Source organism: Pan paniscus, chromosome 20, assembly GCF_029289425.2.
Source record: "Pan paniscus chromosome 20, NHGRI_mPanPan1-v2.0_pri, whole genome shotgun sequence".
NCBI lineage: Eukaryota > Metazoa > Chordata > Mammalia > Primates > Hominidae > Pan > Pan paniscus.
In genome coordinates, this window is record NC_073269.2 from 21,183,818 (window position 1) to 21,202,289 (window position 18,472).

The 18,472-nt window shown below is 53.6% G+C and overlaps 1 protein-coding gene across 1 annotated transcript; it reads left to right on the plus strand.

Annotated features, from left to right (window-relative positions):
• Window positions 1–10,633: 10,633 nt before the first annotated feature.
• Window positions 10,634–13,466, plus strand: KLF2 (KLF transcription factor 2). Its single transcript, XM_014342534.4, has 3 exons — window positions 10,634–10,929; window positions 11,147–11,963; window positions 12,788–13,466. The coding sequence occupies exons 1-3, from the start codon at window positions 10,855–10,857 to the stop codon at window positions 12,961–12,963; spliced, it is 1,068 nt and encodes a 355-aa protein (XP_014198020.3). The 5' UTR covers window positions 10,634–10,854; the 3' UTR covers window positions 12,964–13,466.
• Window positions 13,467–18,472: the final 5,006 nt, after the last annotated feature.

Below are 18,472 nucleotides of genomic sequence, written 5' to 3' on the forward strand. Positions count from 1 at the left end.
CTCAAGGAAAAAAAAGAAAAAAAAGTCTAGAACAGGCAAATCAATAGAGACAGGAAGCAGATTGGTGGTTGCCAGGGGCGGGGGGAGGGGAGTGGGGAGTGACTGCTGATGGGGACAGGGTTTTCTTTGGCGGCGACAGAAATGTTCTGCAGCCAGACAGAGGTGACATTCGCAGAGCACTGAACGTACCAAATGCCACTGAATTGTGCACTTTAAAATAGTTAATTTCAGCTGGGCGCAGTGGCTCACGCCTGTAATCCCAGCACTTTGGGAGGCCGAGGCGGGTGGATCACCTGAGGTTGAGAGTTCGAGACCACCCTGACCAACACGGTGAAACCCCATCTCTACAAAAAATACAAAAGTTAGCCAGGTGGAGTGGCGCACGTCTGTAATCCCAGCTACTTGGGAGGCTGAGACAGAAGAATCACTTGAACCTGGGAGATGGAGGCTGCAGTGAGCTGAGGTCGCACCACTGCACTCCAGCCTGGGAGTCAGAGTGACTGTCTCAAAAATAAATAAATAAATGAAATAAAATAAAATGGTTAATTTCAGGTTATGTGAGCTTCACCTCGATAAGAACATATATACATATGGATGTAATTTACATAGGAATATGCATAGAATATAAAGAATTACACTATTGATATTTTGATTTTTTTTTAAGCTGCAAGCCATCATTTGCCAACCTCCAATTAAGATAAATAAAAATAGCTCCCAGAGATGGAAGGGTTCTTCTAGGAAAAATCTTTTTTTTTTTTTTTTTTTTTTGAGAGAGAGACAGTTTCGCTCTTGTTGCCCAGGCTAGAGTGCAATGGCGCCATCTCGGCTCACTGCAACCTCCGCCTCCAGGGTTCAAGCGATTCTCCTGTCTGCTACCTTCATAAACACATGATGGGCAGACATTCTCATGCCCCTTTGATGAATGAGGGACTGAAGTTCAAAAAGAAAACATCAGGCCAGCGCAGTGGCCCACGCCTGTAATCCCAACACTTTGGGAGGCTGAGGCAGGCGGATCATCATTGGGATCAGGAGTTTGAGACCAGCCTACCCAATATGGTGAAACCCCGTCTCTATTGAAAATATAAAAATTAGCTGGGCGTGGTGGCACATGTCTGTAATCCCAGCTATTCAGGAGACTGAGGCGGGAAAATTGCTTGAACCTGGGAGGCAGAGGGTTGCAGTGAGCTGAGATTGCGCCACTGCACTCCAGCCTGGGCAACAGGGCGAGACTCCATCTCAAAAAAAAAAAAAAAAAAAGAATATCATTCACTCAAGGTCAACAAGTACAAGTGCCAGAATCTAAACTCAGGGCTCCAGCTGTCCATCGCTTACCTCACTGAACAGACCAACTGGGAGGATTAAATGAGAAAATACATCCAGACAAGCCTGGCCAACATGGTGAGACTCCCGTCTCTACTTAAAATACAAAAATTAGCCAGGTGTAGTGGCGTGTGCCTGTAATCCCAGCTACTTGGGAGGCTGAGGCAGGAGAATCACTTGAACCTGGGTGGTGGAGGTTGCAGTGAGCCGAGATCGTGCCACTTCACTCCAGCCTGGGTGACAGAGTGAGACCTGGTCTCAAAAAGAAAAAAAAAAAAAGAAAATACATCCAGATCCTCAGCATAGGGCCTGGTATACATTAGGTGCTCAGTAAGTATTGCTCTCTCCCCCTCTTCTGTCCTGTGTGTCAATAAGACCGAGGCAGTAATGGCCTGGCTGGCAAGAAGAAGATGAGAGGTTCTGATGGGAACCCATCAGTCATCAGCCCAGTGCAATCCCGCATCTTCCCCAAGCACTCGCGACCTATTTATATAGTAGTAAGAAAACTCCAGAGGCAGGGCCAGGCGCGGTGGCTTAGGTCTGTAATCCCAGTGCTTTGAGAGGCAAGGGCAGAAGGATCGCTTGAGCCCAGGGGTTTGAGGCCGCAGTGACCTATGATCACACCACTATACTCCAGCCTGGGAGACAGAGCGAGACCCTGTCAAAACACACACACACACACACACAAACTCCCGAGGCAACCAGGCAAATCACAAAGTGACCTTTCCTATCAGACCTCAGCTCCAAGCATTGCAGCGACAAGGTGGTGACCCGAGATAAGAAGCGCACTTGCAGAGGGTGCCTCTGCCCGTATCTCTCCGCATCCTCAAGAAACACAGAACTATCAAACATTTTTGCAACATGAGGAGCCAAGTTTTGCAACATACTGAAAAAGGGTTGTGCAAACTTCAGCAGAAACACCCCAATTGCCCCAGCTGGGAGTCATCATCCAGTTGCTGCTGTAATGTGATTGTAATTCCTCCAGTGTTCATAATTTGTCTTGGAAGCTCAGCTGTATTTTACATGACGTGTTTTCTGTAGAATTCCTGAGTACTTGCTCTTGGGATCTGAGCCAAGTGCACACAATAGCTATTTGGGGCAAAACAGCTGGTAAAGAGAAAGGCAGCTTAGACCCTGAAGAAAAGTGGAAAGAATTCAAGGTTACTAGAAATGTCCAGGGCCCAGTAAAAGAAGATTGTAATCTCTCTATGTGCAGAAACAGGCCATATACTTCATCAGTTTCCTCTCCATGCCCAGCTCAGCATGGAGTGGAAGCTCAGTATTTATTTGTGGCTCAGACGAAAAACTTCTTGTTTGCAAGTTTCCTGAGCCCTTGAAGACAGCCTGGCAGGAGACAACAAATGCAAAGCTGCACACGTACCACTTATCCAATCCCCTGTTGGTGACAGACATCACCAGTCAATCAGTCAATCACAGACATGACCAATCCATCACAGCACTGGGCCTGGCTACAACCTCAGAATCTGCACCAGCACAGTGCTAAAAGCAACTACTATCAACAGATTTGAGGAAAATATTCTGCCTCCTTGGTCTACATTTATAATGTTGAGTTGTTAGGAGAAGATAAGGGGCAGCAAGAAAGAGATGACAATAAGATAATCACCATCGAGGCTGGGCACTGTGGCTCATGCCTGTAATCCCAGCACTTTGGGAGGCTTAGGCAGGAAGATCACTTGAGCCCAGGGGTTCGAGACCAGCTTGAGCAACAAAGTGAGACCCTGTCTCTACAAAGATTAAATATTAGCCAGCCAGGCCAGGCACGGTGGCTCACGCCTGTAATCCCAGCACTTTGGGAGGCCAAGGCGGGCAGATCACCTGAGGTTGGGAGCTCAAGACCAGCCTGACCAACATGGAGAAACCCGGTCTGTACTAAAAATACAAAATTAGCCAGGCATAGTGGCGCATGCCTGTAATCCCAGCTACTCGGGAGGCTGAGGCAGGAGAACTGCTTGAACCCAGGAGGCAGAGGTTGTGGTGAGCAGAGGTCGCACCATTGCACTCCAGCCTGGGCAACAAGAGCAAAACTCCATCTCAAAAATTAATTAATTAATTAATTAAATAAAAATTAGCCAGTCGAGGTGGTACACACCTGTAATCCCAGCTACTCAGGAGGCTGAGGCGGGAGTATTGCTTGAGCCTGGAAGTTGAAGGCTGCAGTGAACTATGATCGCGTCTCTGCATTCCAGCCTGGGTGACCCTGTCTCCAAAAAACAAATCATCATCAGGAAACATAAAGTTCCCAACAGTGGCCGGGTGTGGTGGCTCACGCCTGTAATCCCAACACTTTGGGAGGCCTAGGTGAGTGGATCACCTGAGGTCAGGAGTTTTAGACCGAGTCTCCCTCTGTCACCCAGGCTGGAGTGCAGTGGCATGATCTTGGCTCCCTGCAACCCTGCCTCCCAGATTCAAGTGATTCTCCTGCCTCAGCCTCCCAAGTAGCTGGGACTACAGATGTGTGCCACCATGCCTGGCTAATTTTGCTTTGTTTTTGAGATGAAGTCTCGCTCTGCTGCCCAGGACGGAGTACAATCAGCTCACTGCAACCTCCACCTTCCAGATTCAAGGGATTCTCCTGCCTCAGCCTCCCAAGTTCCCAAGTAGTTGGGATTACAGGCACCTGCCACCATCCCTGGCTAATTTTTCTATTTTTAGCAGAGATGGAGTTTCACTATGTTGGTCAGGCTGGTCTTGAACCTCAGGTGATCCACCCACCTCAGCCTCCCAAAGTGCTGGGATTACAGGCATGAGCCACCACACCCAGCTAATTTTTGTATTTTTAGTAGAGACGAGGTTTCACCGTGTTGGCCAGGCTGGTTTCAAACTCCTGACCTCAAATGATCCACCCGCCTCGGCCTCCCAAAGTGCTGGGATTACAGGCGTGAGCCACCGCACCCAGCCAAGGCTTGCAGAGCTCTGAGGGTAAAGTCACCTAACTAGTTCCAGGCAGGGCTGAGAATGTGACTTCATGCCCAGTGCTCTTTCTCCAACATCATCATTGGCTGGGACTTCACGAGGACAGATACCTATGCAGGCAGATGCCAACCAGATAGCAGGTTCATAGGACAACAGCAGGAGCGGGTCTGTGCTCCAGGCCCCCTCCCAGTGCCAAGCCTCTCCTGCACAGAGAGATTCCACAGTGCCTGAGATCCCCTAAAAGGCTCATTCATTCATCTTCACAATCAGCCAGCAAGTACTGTTGAACACTGACAAATGCCATCTCATATTCTCAAAAGGAAACTGAGGTTCCGAGAGGTTAAGTGGCTTGCCTAAGGTCACACAGCTAATGTGGCAATTAAAATTCTTCTAGGTCGGGCACGGTGGCTCATGCCTGTAATACCAGCACTTTGGGAAGCCAAGGCAGGAGGATCGCTTGAGGCCAGCCAGGAGTTAAAGACCAATCTGGGCAACACAGTGAAACCTCATTTCTCTCTTTTTTTTTTTTTTTTTTTGAGACAGAGTCTCGCTCTATCGTCCAGGCTGGAGCACAGTGGTGCGATCTCGGCTCACTGCAACCTCCATCTCCCGGGTTCAAGCAATTCTTTGCCTCAGCCTCCTGAGTAGCTGGGACTACAGGCGCCCACCACAACGCCTGGCTAATTTTTGTATTTTTAGTAGAGACAAGGTTTCACCATGTTGGCCAGTCTGGTCTTGAACTCCTGACCTCGAGATCCACCCGCCTTAGCCTCCCAAAGTGCTGGGATTACAGGCGTGAGCCAACATTCCTGTTTTTTTTTGTTTTGTTTTGTTTTGTTTTTGAGACAGGTTCTCACTCTGTCGCCCAGGCTGGAGAGCAGTGGCACGAACTCAGCTCACTCACTGCAACCTTTGCCTCCCGGGTTCAAGCGATTCTCATGCCTCAGCCTCCCGAGTAGCTGGGATTACAGGCACGTGCCACCACGACCAGCTAATTTTTGTAGTTTTTGTAGAGACAGGGTTTCACCACAGTCTCTTTTCACGCTGGTCTTGAACTCCCGACCTCAGGTGATCTGCCTGCCTCAGCCTCCCAAAGTGCTGACATTACAGGTGTGAGCCACTACACCTGGCCCACAAGACCAGCCCACGAGACCTCATTTCTGTAAAATAAAATGAAAAGTTCGTGTTCTTTCCATGCACTGGCAGCTCTCTGCATTGGTTCTGCTGGCCAGGCACTCTGCTGAAATGTTTCACGCTGCCCTGGGAGGTCCTCAGTGGGTGGCCACTGTCTTTACATCACTTTTGTTTCAACAAAGCGGGTCCACAGCTGGGCCCAGGGGGACACAGAGATGAGTCAAGGGAGGCCCCTGTCTTGAGGGGTTCACCGTCTGGGGAGGAAGCCAGGCGGGAGAACAGCTGGTTACCACGATGCATGAGTTTCCTGTGGTGGCCGCAACAAAAGACATAGACTGGGTGGCTTCCAACAATGGAAATGTATTCCCCACAGTTTTGGAGGCCAAAAGCCCAAAATCAAGGCATCAGCAGGGTTGGTTCCCTCTGGAGGCTCCGAGGGAGAATCTTTTTTTTTTTTTTTTTTAGACGGAGTCTCACTCTGTTGCCCAGGCTGGAGTGCAGTGAGTGCAATCTCGGCTCACTGCAGCCTCTGCCTTCCAGGCTCAAGCGATCCTCCCACCTCAACCTCCCGAGTAACTGGGACAACAGGTATGTACCACCATGCCCAGCCAATTTTTGTATTTTTTGTAGCGAGGGGGTCTCACTTTGTTACCCAACCTGGTCTCAAACTCCTGGGCTCCAGTAATCCTCCTGCCTCGGCCTCCCAAAATGTTGGAATTACAGACATGAGTGACCACACCCAGCCATCTGAGAAAGAATCTGTTCCCTTGGCTAGGTGCAATGGCTCAAGCCTGTAATCCCAGCACTTTGGGAGGCTGGGGCAGGCAGATCACTTGAGGTCAGAAGCTCAAAACCAGCCTGGCCAACAGGATGAAGCCCCATCTCTACTAAAAATACAAAAATTAGCCGGACATGGCGGCACGCACCTGTAATCCCAGCTACTTGGGAGGCTGAGGCACAAGAATTGTTTGAACCCAAGGGGTGGAGGCTGCAGTGAGCCAAGATCATGCCACTGCACTCCAGCCTGGGCTACAGAGGGAGACTCTGTCTAAAAAAAAAAAAAGAAACAAAAAGAATCTGTTCCCAGTTTTGCTGCTGGTGGCTCCGGAGATATCCCTGGGCCTGTGGCTGCCTCACTCCAATCTCTGGCCATCTTCACATGCCCTTCTTCTCTGTGTTTGTGTTCCTGCATCCTTTCTCTCCTAAGGACTCTTGTCGCTGGATCAGGGCACACCTTAATCCAGGATGGTCTCACCTCAAGACGCTTCATGATGTCTGCAGAGAAACTCTTTTTGAGACAGTCTCACTCTGTCGCCCAGGCTGGAGTGCAAGGGTGCGATCTCGGCTCACTGCAACCTCCACCTCTCTGATTCAAGTGATTCTCCTGCCTCAGCCTCCCAAGTAGCTGGGACTACAGGCGCAAGCCACCATGCCTGGCTAATTTTATATTTTTAGTAGAGACGGGGTTTCCATGTTAGCCAGGCTGGTCTTGAACACCTGACCTCAGGTGATCCACCTGCCTCGGCCTCCCAAAGTGCTGGGATTACAGGCGTGAGACACTATGCCCAGCCAAAGAAACTCTTTCTAAATAAGGTCATAGTCACAGGTGCCAGGGATTGAGACTCAGACATTTCTTTGTGGGGTCACCATTTAACCCATTACTCATGGATTGAATTACTCATGGCAAGACCCTGTCTCTACAAACAAAAATCAGCCAGGCATGATGGTGCACATCTGTAGTCCCAGCTACTTGGGAGGCTGAGCTGGGAGGATGGCTTGAGCCTAGGAGTTTGAGGCTACAGTGAGCCATGACCGCGTCACTGCACTCCAGCCTGGATGACAGAGCAAGACCCTGTGTCAAGATAAATAAATAAATAAACTATGGATTATTATTATTATTAGTTAATAACAATATATTCCTCTCTGCTCAGTAATTGTCACAAATGCGCCACACTAATGCAAGATGATAATAGGAGAAAGGTTGGGGTGGTGCGAGGGGTGCTACCTGGGAACGCCGTGTACTTTGTGCTCAATTTTTCTGTAAACCTAAAACTGCTGTAGAAAATAAAAGTCCAGACCGGGCGCTGTGAGTCACGCCTCCCAAATCCCAGCACTTTGGGAGGCCGAGGTGGGCGGATCACTTGAGGTCAGGAGTTTGAGACCAGCCTGGCCAACATGATGAAACCCTGTCTCTACTAAAACAAAACAAACAAACAAACAAAAATTAGCTGGGCATGGTGGCGGGTGCCTGTAATCCCAGCTACCTAGGAGGCTGAGGCAGGAGAATCCCTGGAACCCAGGAGGCAGAGGCTGCAGTGAGCAAAGATTGAGCCACTGCATTCCAGCCTGGGCAACAGAGCAAGACTCTGTCTCAAAAAATAAACAAATAAATAAAGTACATGAGTTAAGGGAGGTTGAAAAAAAAAGAGAGAGAGAGAGAGAGACAGACAGAGACGACGGAGCTTCATAAGTGGAAATGGAAAGAAAGGAACGCTGGTCGGGGGCACAGTGAGCACAGAGGGGAATGTGCTTGGTGTGTTTCAGGACCCAAACAGAGACAGTGAGAGAGGAGGAAGGCAGAGAGGTACCTCAGACAAGCTGCAGGTGCCAGTGAGCAAGGCTCAGAGGCCCAGGGGACCAAGGTGCTCTCTGACAAACTAGAGGGATGCTGTGGTCGGAGGTCTTTTTTTTTTTTTTTTTTTTTATTATTAGACAGAGTCTTACTCTGTCACCCTGTCACCCAGGCTGGAGTGCAGTGGCACGGTCTCGGGTCACTGCAACCTCCACCTCCCAAGTTCAAGCGCTTCTAGCCTCTTCAGTAGCTGGGATTACAGGCACACGCCACCACGCCCGGCTAATTTTTGTATTTTTAGTAGAGACAGGGTTTCACCGTGTTGACCAGGCTAGTCTCCAACTTCTAACCGCAAGTGATCTGCCCGCCTCAGCCTTCCAAAGTGCTGGGATTACAGGTGTGAGCCACTGCGCCCAGCCGACGGTCTTGGCCAAAGCAAAGGAACAAACAAACAAAAACCCTTCCCGGCAGCTGCCCAGGCATCCCATATCCTTGAGGAGAAATTCCTGATTCCCTTAATCTTTCCATCATTATCATACGGGGAAACTGAGGCCCAGAGAAAGGCAATTCAATTCCCAAAGCACACAAGCAGGCCCATCTCCCAAGCGCTGGTAGAGAATTCAGTGTCACACAAGATGTCACCTACTTCCACAACAAAGAAAAGAGCCTGTGTGAACTCACAATAGCCATTTGGGGTAAGGTACTATTCTTATCTGCATTTCGAAGATTGAGGAGGCAAGCCCAAACAGCCAAAGCCACTGGTTCAAGGTCACACAGCGCGTGCTCAGTGGCTGAGGCTGACTCGCAGCCATTTCAGTGGCAACTGCAGAAAGCAAGTTTGTACTCAACTTGAAGTCTCCGGTGACTGGGTTTGGTGGGGGCTGCAGAGGGGACCCTGCAGAGTGCATTTCTGCAGGGGCTGAGAGTCCAAGCTTCCAGGGCAGGAGCTGCCTGCATCCCTCACCACCTGGCTCCAAGTTCCTCCTTGGGATGCTCTTCCTCCCATACCCACATGGTCCCCAATGACTTTTTCACATTAGCTCACATTTCACCCCCTGGGTGAGATTCAAAATTTCCCCATTTCCTCCCTCCCACTCCCTCATCTCACACTCACTTTCTAGTCCCTTCTACTGCTCCATTTTTCTTTTTAAACCCCTATCAGTAAGGCCAGGCGCAATGGTTCACACCTGTAATCCCAGCACTTTGGGAGGCCGAGGCGGGTGGATCGCCTGAGCCCAGGACTTCAAGACCAGCCTGGGCAACATAGTGAGACCCCATCTCTATAAAAAAATACAAAAAAAAAAAATTTAGCCAGGCATGGTGGTGTGCACCTTGTAATCCCAGCTACTTGGGAGGCTAAGGCAGGAGGATCTCTTGAGCGCAGGATTCGAGGCTGCAGTGAGCTGTGATTGCACTACACTCCAGACTGGGCAACAGAGGGAGACCCTGTCTCAAAAAAACTCAAATGAATAAACCTCTATCCTTCCCTCCTTCACTAAAGTGGAGGTCCCCTAGGGCAGGGATCTTGTCTATCTCTTGGTTACTGTGTCCCCAGTGCCCACCCAGGGCTGGCAGACAGTTGTAACAGGAGTGACAGTCCCTGGCCAGCAGGGATATGGTGTGGGGGACAGAGGTGGAGCATTGAAGGGACCCATTGGCCAGCATTGTCCTCTGATGCCCCCAATGCTGGAGCTGTATCAGGGGAATGACTGTCATCACTGTCCTCTGAGTTACTTAATTCCTTTATGGAAGTAAGTAAAGGAACCCAGCCTGCCTGTGCCTGCCGCACCTCCAACTTCTCCCAGCCACCTCTGCCTCAGTTTCCCTGCACTTGACGGGCTTATTGAGGTTGGGGAGGAGGGGGTGGGTGTCTCAAATGTCAAAGATTTAATGTGTCTTGATGTTACCACACAAAAGTTTTGTTTTGTTTGTTTTTTTGAGACAGTCTCCTCTGTCACCCAGGCTGGAGTGTAGTGGTGTGATTGTATCTCACTGCAGCCTCGACCTCCTGGGCTCAAGCGATCCTCCCACCTCAGCCTCCCACTACACCCAGCTAATTTTTTTTATTTTTTAAGAGATGGGGGCCACTGTGTTGCCCAGGCTGGTCTTGAACTCCTGGCCTCGAGTGATCCTCCTGTCTCAGCCTCCCAAAGCGGTGGGATTACAGATGTGACCCACTGCACCAGGTCTACACAAGGTGTTTTTTTTTTACAGGGTGATGTGCACACGGTGGGTCCCTCTGGGTGGTCCCACAACAGATGAGGGGCCCAGCCTCACCCATCCATGAATCCTGGAGACTCCAGACTTCCCATCCATCCAGGGTTCTGCAGCCCTCTCTGAGGCTGGGGCCAATCTCCCCTTCCGTCAAGGGATCCGGGGAGGCCGCCAAGCCCGGGGCTCCCCTGAGAGTCTCTGAGAGGCCCCGACACCGCCCCCGCTCCAGGTCCCCGGGATGCTCGCGCAGGCGGGAGCCCGGGGCGCCCGGGGGATCCCTGAGCGTCACGCCGCTGTTGTGGAGCGCGTGTTGACAACGTCGCCGGGGAGACGGGCGGGGGCGGGGCCCGGGAGAGGGGGAGGCGCGGCCCTGGCGGCGCGCGAGGGGCCGGGCTGTCAGCGCAAGGCCCAGGCCGCCGCAGTGGCCACGGCCGCTGCCGCCCGCCGGCTTATATACCGCGGCTAAATTTAGGCTGCGCCCGGAGCTCGTCCCCATCCGGGACGCGTTTCCGCCGCCGCCGCTTTGACCCGGCCCCCGCGCGCGCCGCGCCTATAAGGCTTGGGCGGGCCCGGCCGCGGCCCACAGAGCCGTCCCCGCCCGCCCGCGCCCCGACCAGCCCGGCCTCGGGCAGCCACTCACCGGTGTCCCCGTCCGCGTCCTTCCTCCCCGGGTCCCGGCCATGGCGCTGAGTGAACCCATCCTGCCGTCCTTCTCCACTTTCGCCAGCCCGTGCCGCGAGCGCGGCCTGCAGGAGGTGAGGGCGGCGGGGACGGCGGGGCGGCCGGCACCGTGGGCGGCGGGCTCGGGGTAGTAGAACGTGGGCTGCGGGGTGACAGGACGCGAAGGCGGGGACTGCAGACTCAGGAGAGGAGGATGCGGGCCACGGGGATCGCGGACTTAGGGTGGTAAAAGGCAGGCAGCGCCCCCCGAGCGCCGCCGCCCGCTCACGCCCATTGCCCTGTCGCCCGCAGCGCTGGCCGCGCGCCGAACCCGAGTCCGGCGGCACCGACGACGACCTCAACAGCGTGCTGGACTTCATCCTGTCCATGGGGCTGGACGGCCTGGGCGCCGAGGCCGCCCCGGAGCCGCCGCCGCCGCCCCCGCCGCCTGCGTTCTATTACCCCGAACCCGGCGCGCCCCCGCCCTACAGCGCCCCCGCGGGTGGCCTGGTGTCTGAGCTGCTGCGACCCGAGCTGGATGCGCCGCCGGGGTCCGCACTGCACGGCCGCTTTCTGCTGGCGCCGCCCGGCCGCCTGGTCAAGGCCGAGCCCCCTGAAGCGGACGGCGGCGGCGGCTACGGCTGCGCCCCCGGGCTGACCCGTGGACCGCGCGGCCTCAAGCGCGAGGGCGCCCCGGGCCCGGCGGCTTCGTGCATGCGAGGTCCCGGGGGCCGCCCCCCGCCGCCGCCGGACACACCGCCGCTCAGCCCCGACGGCCCCGCGCGCCTGCCCGCGCCCGGTCCGCGCGCCTCCTTCCCGCCGCCTTTCGGTGGCCCTGGTTTCGGCGCGCCCGGGCCCGGCCTGCATTACGCGCCGCCTGCGCCCCCAGCCTTCGGTCTCTTCGACGACGCGGCCGCCGCCGCGGCAGCCCTGGGCCTGGCGCCCCCCGCCGCCCGCGGTCTCCTCACGCCGCCTGCGTCCCCGCTGGAGCTGCTGGAGGCCAAGCCAAAGCGCGGCCGCCGCTCTTGGCCCCGCAAACGCACCGCCACTCACACCTGCAGCTACGCGGGCTGCGGCAAGACCTACACCAAGAGTTCGCATCTGAAGGCGCATCTGCGCACGCACACAGGTGGGCGGCACGCACGAGCCAGGAGCGCAGGCGGGGGGACGCGGGAGGAGAGGTCGGATTCCCAGCGCGCGCCAGAAAATGAATTTAGGACCTCCCTTGGGGCGTGGCTCAGGGGGATCGGGCAGGTGGTGCACGCTTAGGACTCCCCAGGAGGCGTGGCTCGGGAGGTTGGTTGGGGGGGCACACAGGAACACTCCCCAAGGAGGTGTGATCCGAGAGTTTGGGGTGGGGGCTTGCACGCTTAGGACGAGGGGGGCCTCAGGAGGTTGGGAAGAGCACTTAGAAAACCTCCTGGGGGCGTGGCTAGGGAGACAGTCTCAGAGAGTTGGGGAGGGGCAGCAGGTTTAGGAGCCGCTGGGCACTTGGCTCAGAATCTCCGGGGTTGAGGCTCAAGTAGTTGGGGAGTAGGTGCGCGTTTAGGAACCCCGGGGAGATGCTACGTCTCAGGAAGCTGGGGAGGGCGCTCAGGCTTGGGACTCCTCTGGGGACAAGGCTCAGGACCTTGGGGAGGGAATGTTCGCTGGGAAACCTTGAGAGATTCCGTGTCTTAGAATGCTGGAGAGAGGGTGCATGCTTAGGACCCGTCGGGGGGGCGTGGCTGACAACAGTGGGGAGTGGACCTTGCGCCCCTCCGACCCCCTGGGGGTGAGGATCCGGATTGTGGGGGGAGTTGGGGATGTAGGGCAAGGATCCCTCAGGGGCGCAACACTACCGCGGGGAGCGCGTCAAGGCCCTGGTTAGGGATAGGTTGCGCTCGCCGGGGTAGCCATACGTGCCCTGTCCTGGGAGGGAAACTGAGGCTTACTCTCACCCCCTCCCTGCAGGTGAGAAGCCCTACCACTGCAACTGGGACGGCTGCGGCTGGAAGTTTGCGCGCTCAGACGAGCTCACGCGCCACTACCGAAAGCACACGGGCCACCGGCCATTCCAGTGCCATCTGTGCGATCGTGCCTTCTCGCGCTCCGATCACCTGGCGCTGCACATGAAACGGCACATGTAGCCGGGACGCCCCCGCCCACCTGCGCGCGGCCGTGGCGGGTCCCACGCGCCGGGCGCGGCCCCCTCCCAAACTGTGACTGGTATTTATTGGACCCAGAGAACCGGGCCGGGCACGGCGTGGCTACAGAGGGTCTCCCTCGATGACGACGACGACGACGCCACCACCCCAGCCCCCGTCTGTGACTGAAGGCCCGGTGGGAAAAGACCACGATCCTCCTTGACGAGTTTTGTTTTTCAAAATGGTGCAATAATTTAAGTGGCATCTTCTCTCCCACCGGGTCTACACTAGAGGATCGAGGCTTGTGATGCCTTGTGAGAAATAAGGGCCTTAATTTGTACTGTCTGCGGCATTTTTTATAATATTGTATATAGTGACTGACAAATATTGTATTACTGTACATAGAGAGACAGGTGGGCATTTTTGGGCTACCTGGTTCGTTTTTATAAGATTTTGCTGGGTTGGTTTTTTTTTTAATTAAAAAGTTTTGCATCTTTTAAAAAAAATCACAGCACTGGTCTGGCTGCTTGGAACTGGGGCCTTGGGGCACTTGGGAGGAGGGGGGAGCGGAGAGTTTGATGGAGGGCAGCCCCACTAAAGCATCGTGTGCAGTGGGTCCTGCGTCTGCCAGCACCGGGACTGCCAGCTGCTGTGCCTGCCTGCCAGGAACCTGTGGGTTTTTCTGTAAATTTAGACACTGCATTTTAGGACTGAGGGAGGGTTATTTTAAGGTTGTTCTTTGAGCCATAAATTGCCTCTTTGCCCCACAGCTGGGGAAAGTGCTGGTCCCACTGACGTGGCCTCCTCTACATTGAAAAAACAAAACAAAACAACTTACCTCTTCCTGGAAGCCTCTGAGGTTTTAGCCAAATTTCTGGAGTGCCAGCTCTATATTTATTTTTATTTTTATTTTTAAAGGGGGTTAACCTGCTGAGTTTCTGGCATGTTCTGCCCTTTACTCGTCTCGACATTTAGCAAGTCTTTTCTTAAGGGGTGAGTTCCCCATTCTGCTAGCGGAAAACAGTGAAACCTGCATTCGAGGGCCATGCATGAAGCTCTTTTCCAGATGAGGAAACGGAGGCCCAGAGAGGTAGCGGCAGGGTGGTGGAGTTGGGTTGTTAGCCTGCTGTGTCTGCCTCCAAGGGTCCCTGAACCCCACTGGAAGGGAGTGGTAGCTTTCTACAATGACCCACCTGTTGTGTGCATTGGAAGGCTGGGCGAGCCTCCTCCCCTGTAGGGTCTACTGGTGCAAAAAATTCACTGCCTCAATGGTAGGAGGTGACCAGTCTGGAAACCCACCTGGAGAGCAGAGGAGACCCCTAAATCCCCACCACCCCGAGTGTCTCAGGCAAGGAGGTATCTCTCCCCCCAGATTTCCCCTGCCACCCCTCACCTTCCCCATTCTCAGGGGCCCCGGGTAACCATGACCACCAACCATTGCACAAGTTTCCAGAAAGTGAAAATAGCTCGTAAGCAGCGCCTGCTTTAAAACACTCTCACCCCGTTGCGACAGAGGCTGGGATTTCCTCCCTCCCTGCATCCTTCCTCCTGCCCAACTACAGCAGCCCTGGAAACAGCTGAGAGGTGTTTGGTAATCCACGAAAAGCAGAAATACGAGTTGACAATCTGATTCATTTTCCGAGAGTAAATAGCCTGGCCTCACTTCCGCTGCTGATGAGGGGTGTGAATGTTTTTGAGCCTCCTGTACCCTCTGCGTGCAGCTTCTGCAAAAACCGTCCCAAGACAGAATGTTGGCCCCTCGACCTGGGGAGATGATCCCCCTTTTTAAAAGCTGGCCTCTGCAGTGCAGGGGCAGAAGAAGGACTCGCGGGTGGTTTAAAACAATATTAAGGGTCTCCAGGTTTCCCTGTTCAGCTTAAACTTAGTGATCAAGCTATTTTTCTTGCTTATTTGAAAATGTCTTCCAGGTTTCTCCTGGAAGCTTCTGAGTCCAGTGAAAGGCAAATCGTTCACGGGGCTGAAGCTGTTTCTGTTTCTTGCGTGTCTGTTCTGTTGGAGAACAGACAGAATAGAAAGTGTGATCATTGAACACACAGTTGTACGTTTCAGTAAGAGACACCAACTCAGGCAGCGCTAGGTCATACCGACTAATCCAGAAATATCCCATCATTTTTTTCTGCCCCTTTCTGACACTCAAATGCCAATTTCCATGAAATATCTTCTGGATCTGTGATGCTCAGTGGAGAGTGACCCAGTCTGGGAACATTTTTGGTTGTCAACTCGGGGGTGCTGCTGGCATCTGGTGGACAGAGGTGGGGGATGTTGCTAAGCATTCTGCAGTGTACAGACAGCCCCCACCACAGAGAATAGCACAGCTCTGAATGTCAGCAGTGCTGAGGTTGAGACATCGCCTCTGGTTCCTAAAAGATCATTGCTCTTATCAGCAAGAAGGTGACTCTGTGCCACGAAGCAAGCTTTGGTGGCAAATGCCACCCAGAAAAAGGTACAAAGAAAACCTCACCCTGGGGCCATCTTCACCTAGGATTCTACAACCCAATCCCAATGCAAGTTTTTCTTTCTTTCTTTCTTTTTTTGGAGACAGTCTCGCTCTGTTGCCCAGGCTAGAGTACAGTGGCACAATCTCAGCTCACTGCAACTTCTGCCTCCTGGGTTCAAGTAATTCTCCTACCTCAGCACCCCCTAGTAGCTGGTATTACAGGCGCGCGCCACCAAGCCCAACTAATTTTTGGATTTTTAGTAAAGATGGGGTTTCGCCATGTTGGCCAGGCTGGTCTCGAACTCCTGACCTCAGGTGATCCACCCACCTCAGCCTCCCAAAGTGCTGGGATTACAGGAGTGAGCCACCGCACCCAAACTCTCTCTCTCTCTCTCTCTCTTTTTAGAGCAGGAGATTTGTGGTCACTGGCTGAATTACTTTTCATGGCTGTGATTTTTGCTATATTCTTTCTTTTCCCCAGGCAAAGTTTTAATCATTTGTCGATGCTGTTTTTTCCCCCAGTTATACATTTGTATTGTCATTTTCATGGCTGCATAATATTCCTTTTAGATATGGCAGGAGTTATTTATGCAAACAAGCACTGTGAGTAAAAGGGTTGAAAAGGGTGAAGGTTTTATTTTGTTTGGTTTGAGATAGGGTCTCATCTGTCACCCAGGCTGGAGTGCAGTGGCACAATCACTACAATCTTGACCTCCTGGGTTCAAGCAATCCTCCCGCCTCAGCCTCCTGAGTAGCTGGGATTACAGGCATGCATCACCATGCCCAGCTAATTTTTACATTTTTTTGTACAGAGGGGATCTCACTATATTGCCCCTCCTGGGCTCAAGCAATCCTCCTGCCTCAGCCTCTCAAAATGCTGGGATTACAGATGCAGACCACCAAGCCCAGCTATGGCAGGGGGTGGGGGAGAGGTGACAGTTTTGAGGGGCTTATTGGCATGGTGCTGGGGAGAGATGTAGGAGCTATTTTTCTGCTAGGCACTTCCTGTAGTTCTGGGGGCCCCAGCACCCAGGCAGGCTGCAGAATGATGTGGTGTGAAGTGGGAGGAGGAAGGGGGCGTTGTCAGAGGGCAAGATGTCTATAGGCTCACCCCTGACTCAGCACCCAGCCCTGTCAACACGGTTGAGTCAGCACCCACGCCCGGCAGCCCCAGGTGGAGTCCCAGGACCATAGGCTCAAGCTGATTTGTCAGGTGCCAGGGCTGGGTGGCTCCGATTGCCCCGGCCTGAGCTGTGTCAGCTGCCCGGCCTGAGCTGTGTCAGCTGTGCCAGACCAGCGAGCATCAGCCTTGGAGCTGGGCACAGCGGTGGCTCATGCCTGTAATCCCAGCACTTTGGGAGGCCGAGGTGCGGGGATCTCTTGAGCCAAGGAGTTTGAGACCAGCCTGGGCAACATAGAGAGACCCTGTTTCTTTGGGGGGGTGGGGGCGGTGAAGAGAGAGAGAAGAAAGAAAAAACAATAGACATTTGGAGCTGAATCATTCTCCAGTGCGGGGCCACCCTGTGTGCTGCAGTGTTCAATAGCATCTCTGGCCTTCACCGACTCAATGCCAATTAACACCCGTCTCCTGGCCAGACCCGGTGGCTCACACCTGTAATTCCAGCACTTTGGGAGGGCGAGGTGGGTGGATCACTTGAGCTCAGGAGTTCGAGGCCAGCCTGGCCAATATGGTGAAACCCTGTCTCTACTTAAAAAAAAAAAAAAAAATTAGCTGGGTGTGGTGGCAGGCGCCTGTAATCTCTGTCATCTAAGCTACTTGGGAGGCTGAGTCAGGAGAATCACTGTAACCTGGGAGGCGGAGGTTGCACTGAGCTGAGATGGCGCCTGGGTGACATAGGGAGAGTCCATCTCAAAAAAAAAAAGAAAGAAACCCTCAGATCAGCCGTGCGACTTTGCCTGCCTGTGCCTCAGTTTCCTTGTGTGGAAAATGAGTTTGCTGCTGTGAAAATGAAATGAGACACTAAAGCTCAGAGCCCACCCCTGGGGTGTGGCCAGCACAGTGAGTGTCCTCTGATAAAGCTGGTGTGCCTGAATTTTAAGGCCCCTTCCTCCCTCTCTCTCCCTCTCCCCACGACCCTCTTCGCTCATTCATTCATTCATTCACCTGTTCATTCAGCAGATGCTCTGTATGGCAAGCAGATATGACTCAGAATTTCAGGAGTGACTCTGGCCGGGCGCAATGGTTCACACCTGTAATCCCAGCACTTTGGGAGGCCGAGGCAGGCGGATCACCTGAGGTCAGGAGTTCGAGACCAGCCTGACCAACATGGTGAAACCCCGTCTCTACTAAAAACACAAAAATTAGCTGGGTGTGGTGGCGGGCGCCTATAATCCCAGCTACTCGGGAAGCTGAGGGACGAGAATTGCTTGAACCCGGGAGGCAGAGGTTTCAGTGAGCCGAGATCACACCACTGCACTCCAGCCTGAGAAACAGAGCGAGACTCTGTCTCAAAAAAAAAAAAGTGACGCAGCCTCTGGGCCTTGCCCAGAGTCAGTGCCAAAATGTTTGTCGCATGACCTAACTTTGTGCTAACGGTGGACCCTGTGACCCGAGCTTGGGTGCTTTCATTCTGGGCACCTTCAACAAATTATCTCTTTCAACCTCCCCACAAGCCTGAGGGTTGCCTAAGCACCCCCATTTTCTAGAGGTGGAAAGTGGGGTTCAGAGAGGGGAAGGTTAGCTGGGGGACCTGGTGCAGGTGGCAGAGCTGAGGCTTCAACCCGGGTCTACCTGGCCTGGCCACCGCAACTCCTCCTGTGCCTAGAAACATCTGAATGCACCAATGCATCAGGTTTGCCCTGTTTCCCTCCACACACAGGTTCTAGGGGTTCCTGGAAGCCCTGCTGAGTTCCTTCTAGGCTTTTGTCTAAAAGGAACTGAGAAGCCCATTTTCCAGGAATATCCCAGACAGGGAGGGACAAGGGGCCGGGAAGAGGCTGGGTGAATAGGGTTCCCTGAGGTGCCCTATAAGAAGTTAGGAGGAGGCCGGGCACAGTGGCTCACGCCTGTAATCCCAGCACTTTGGGAGGTCA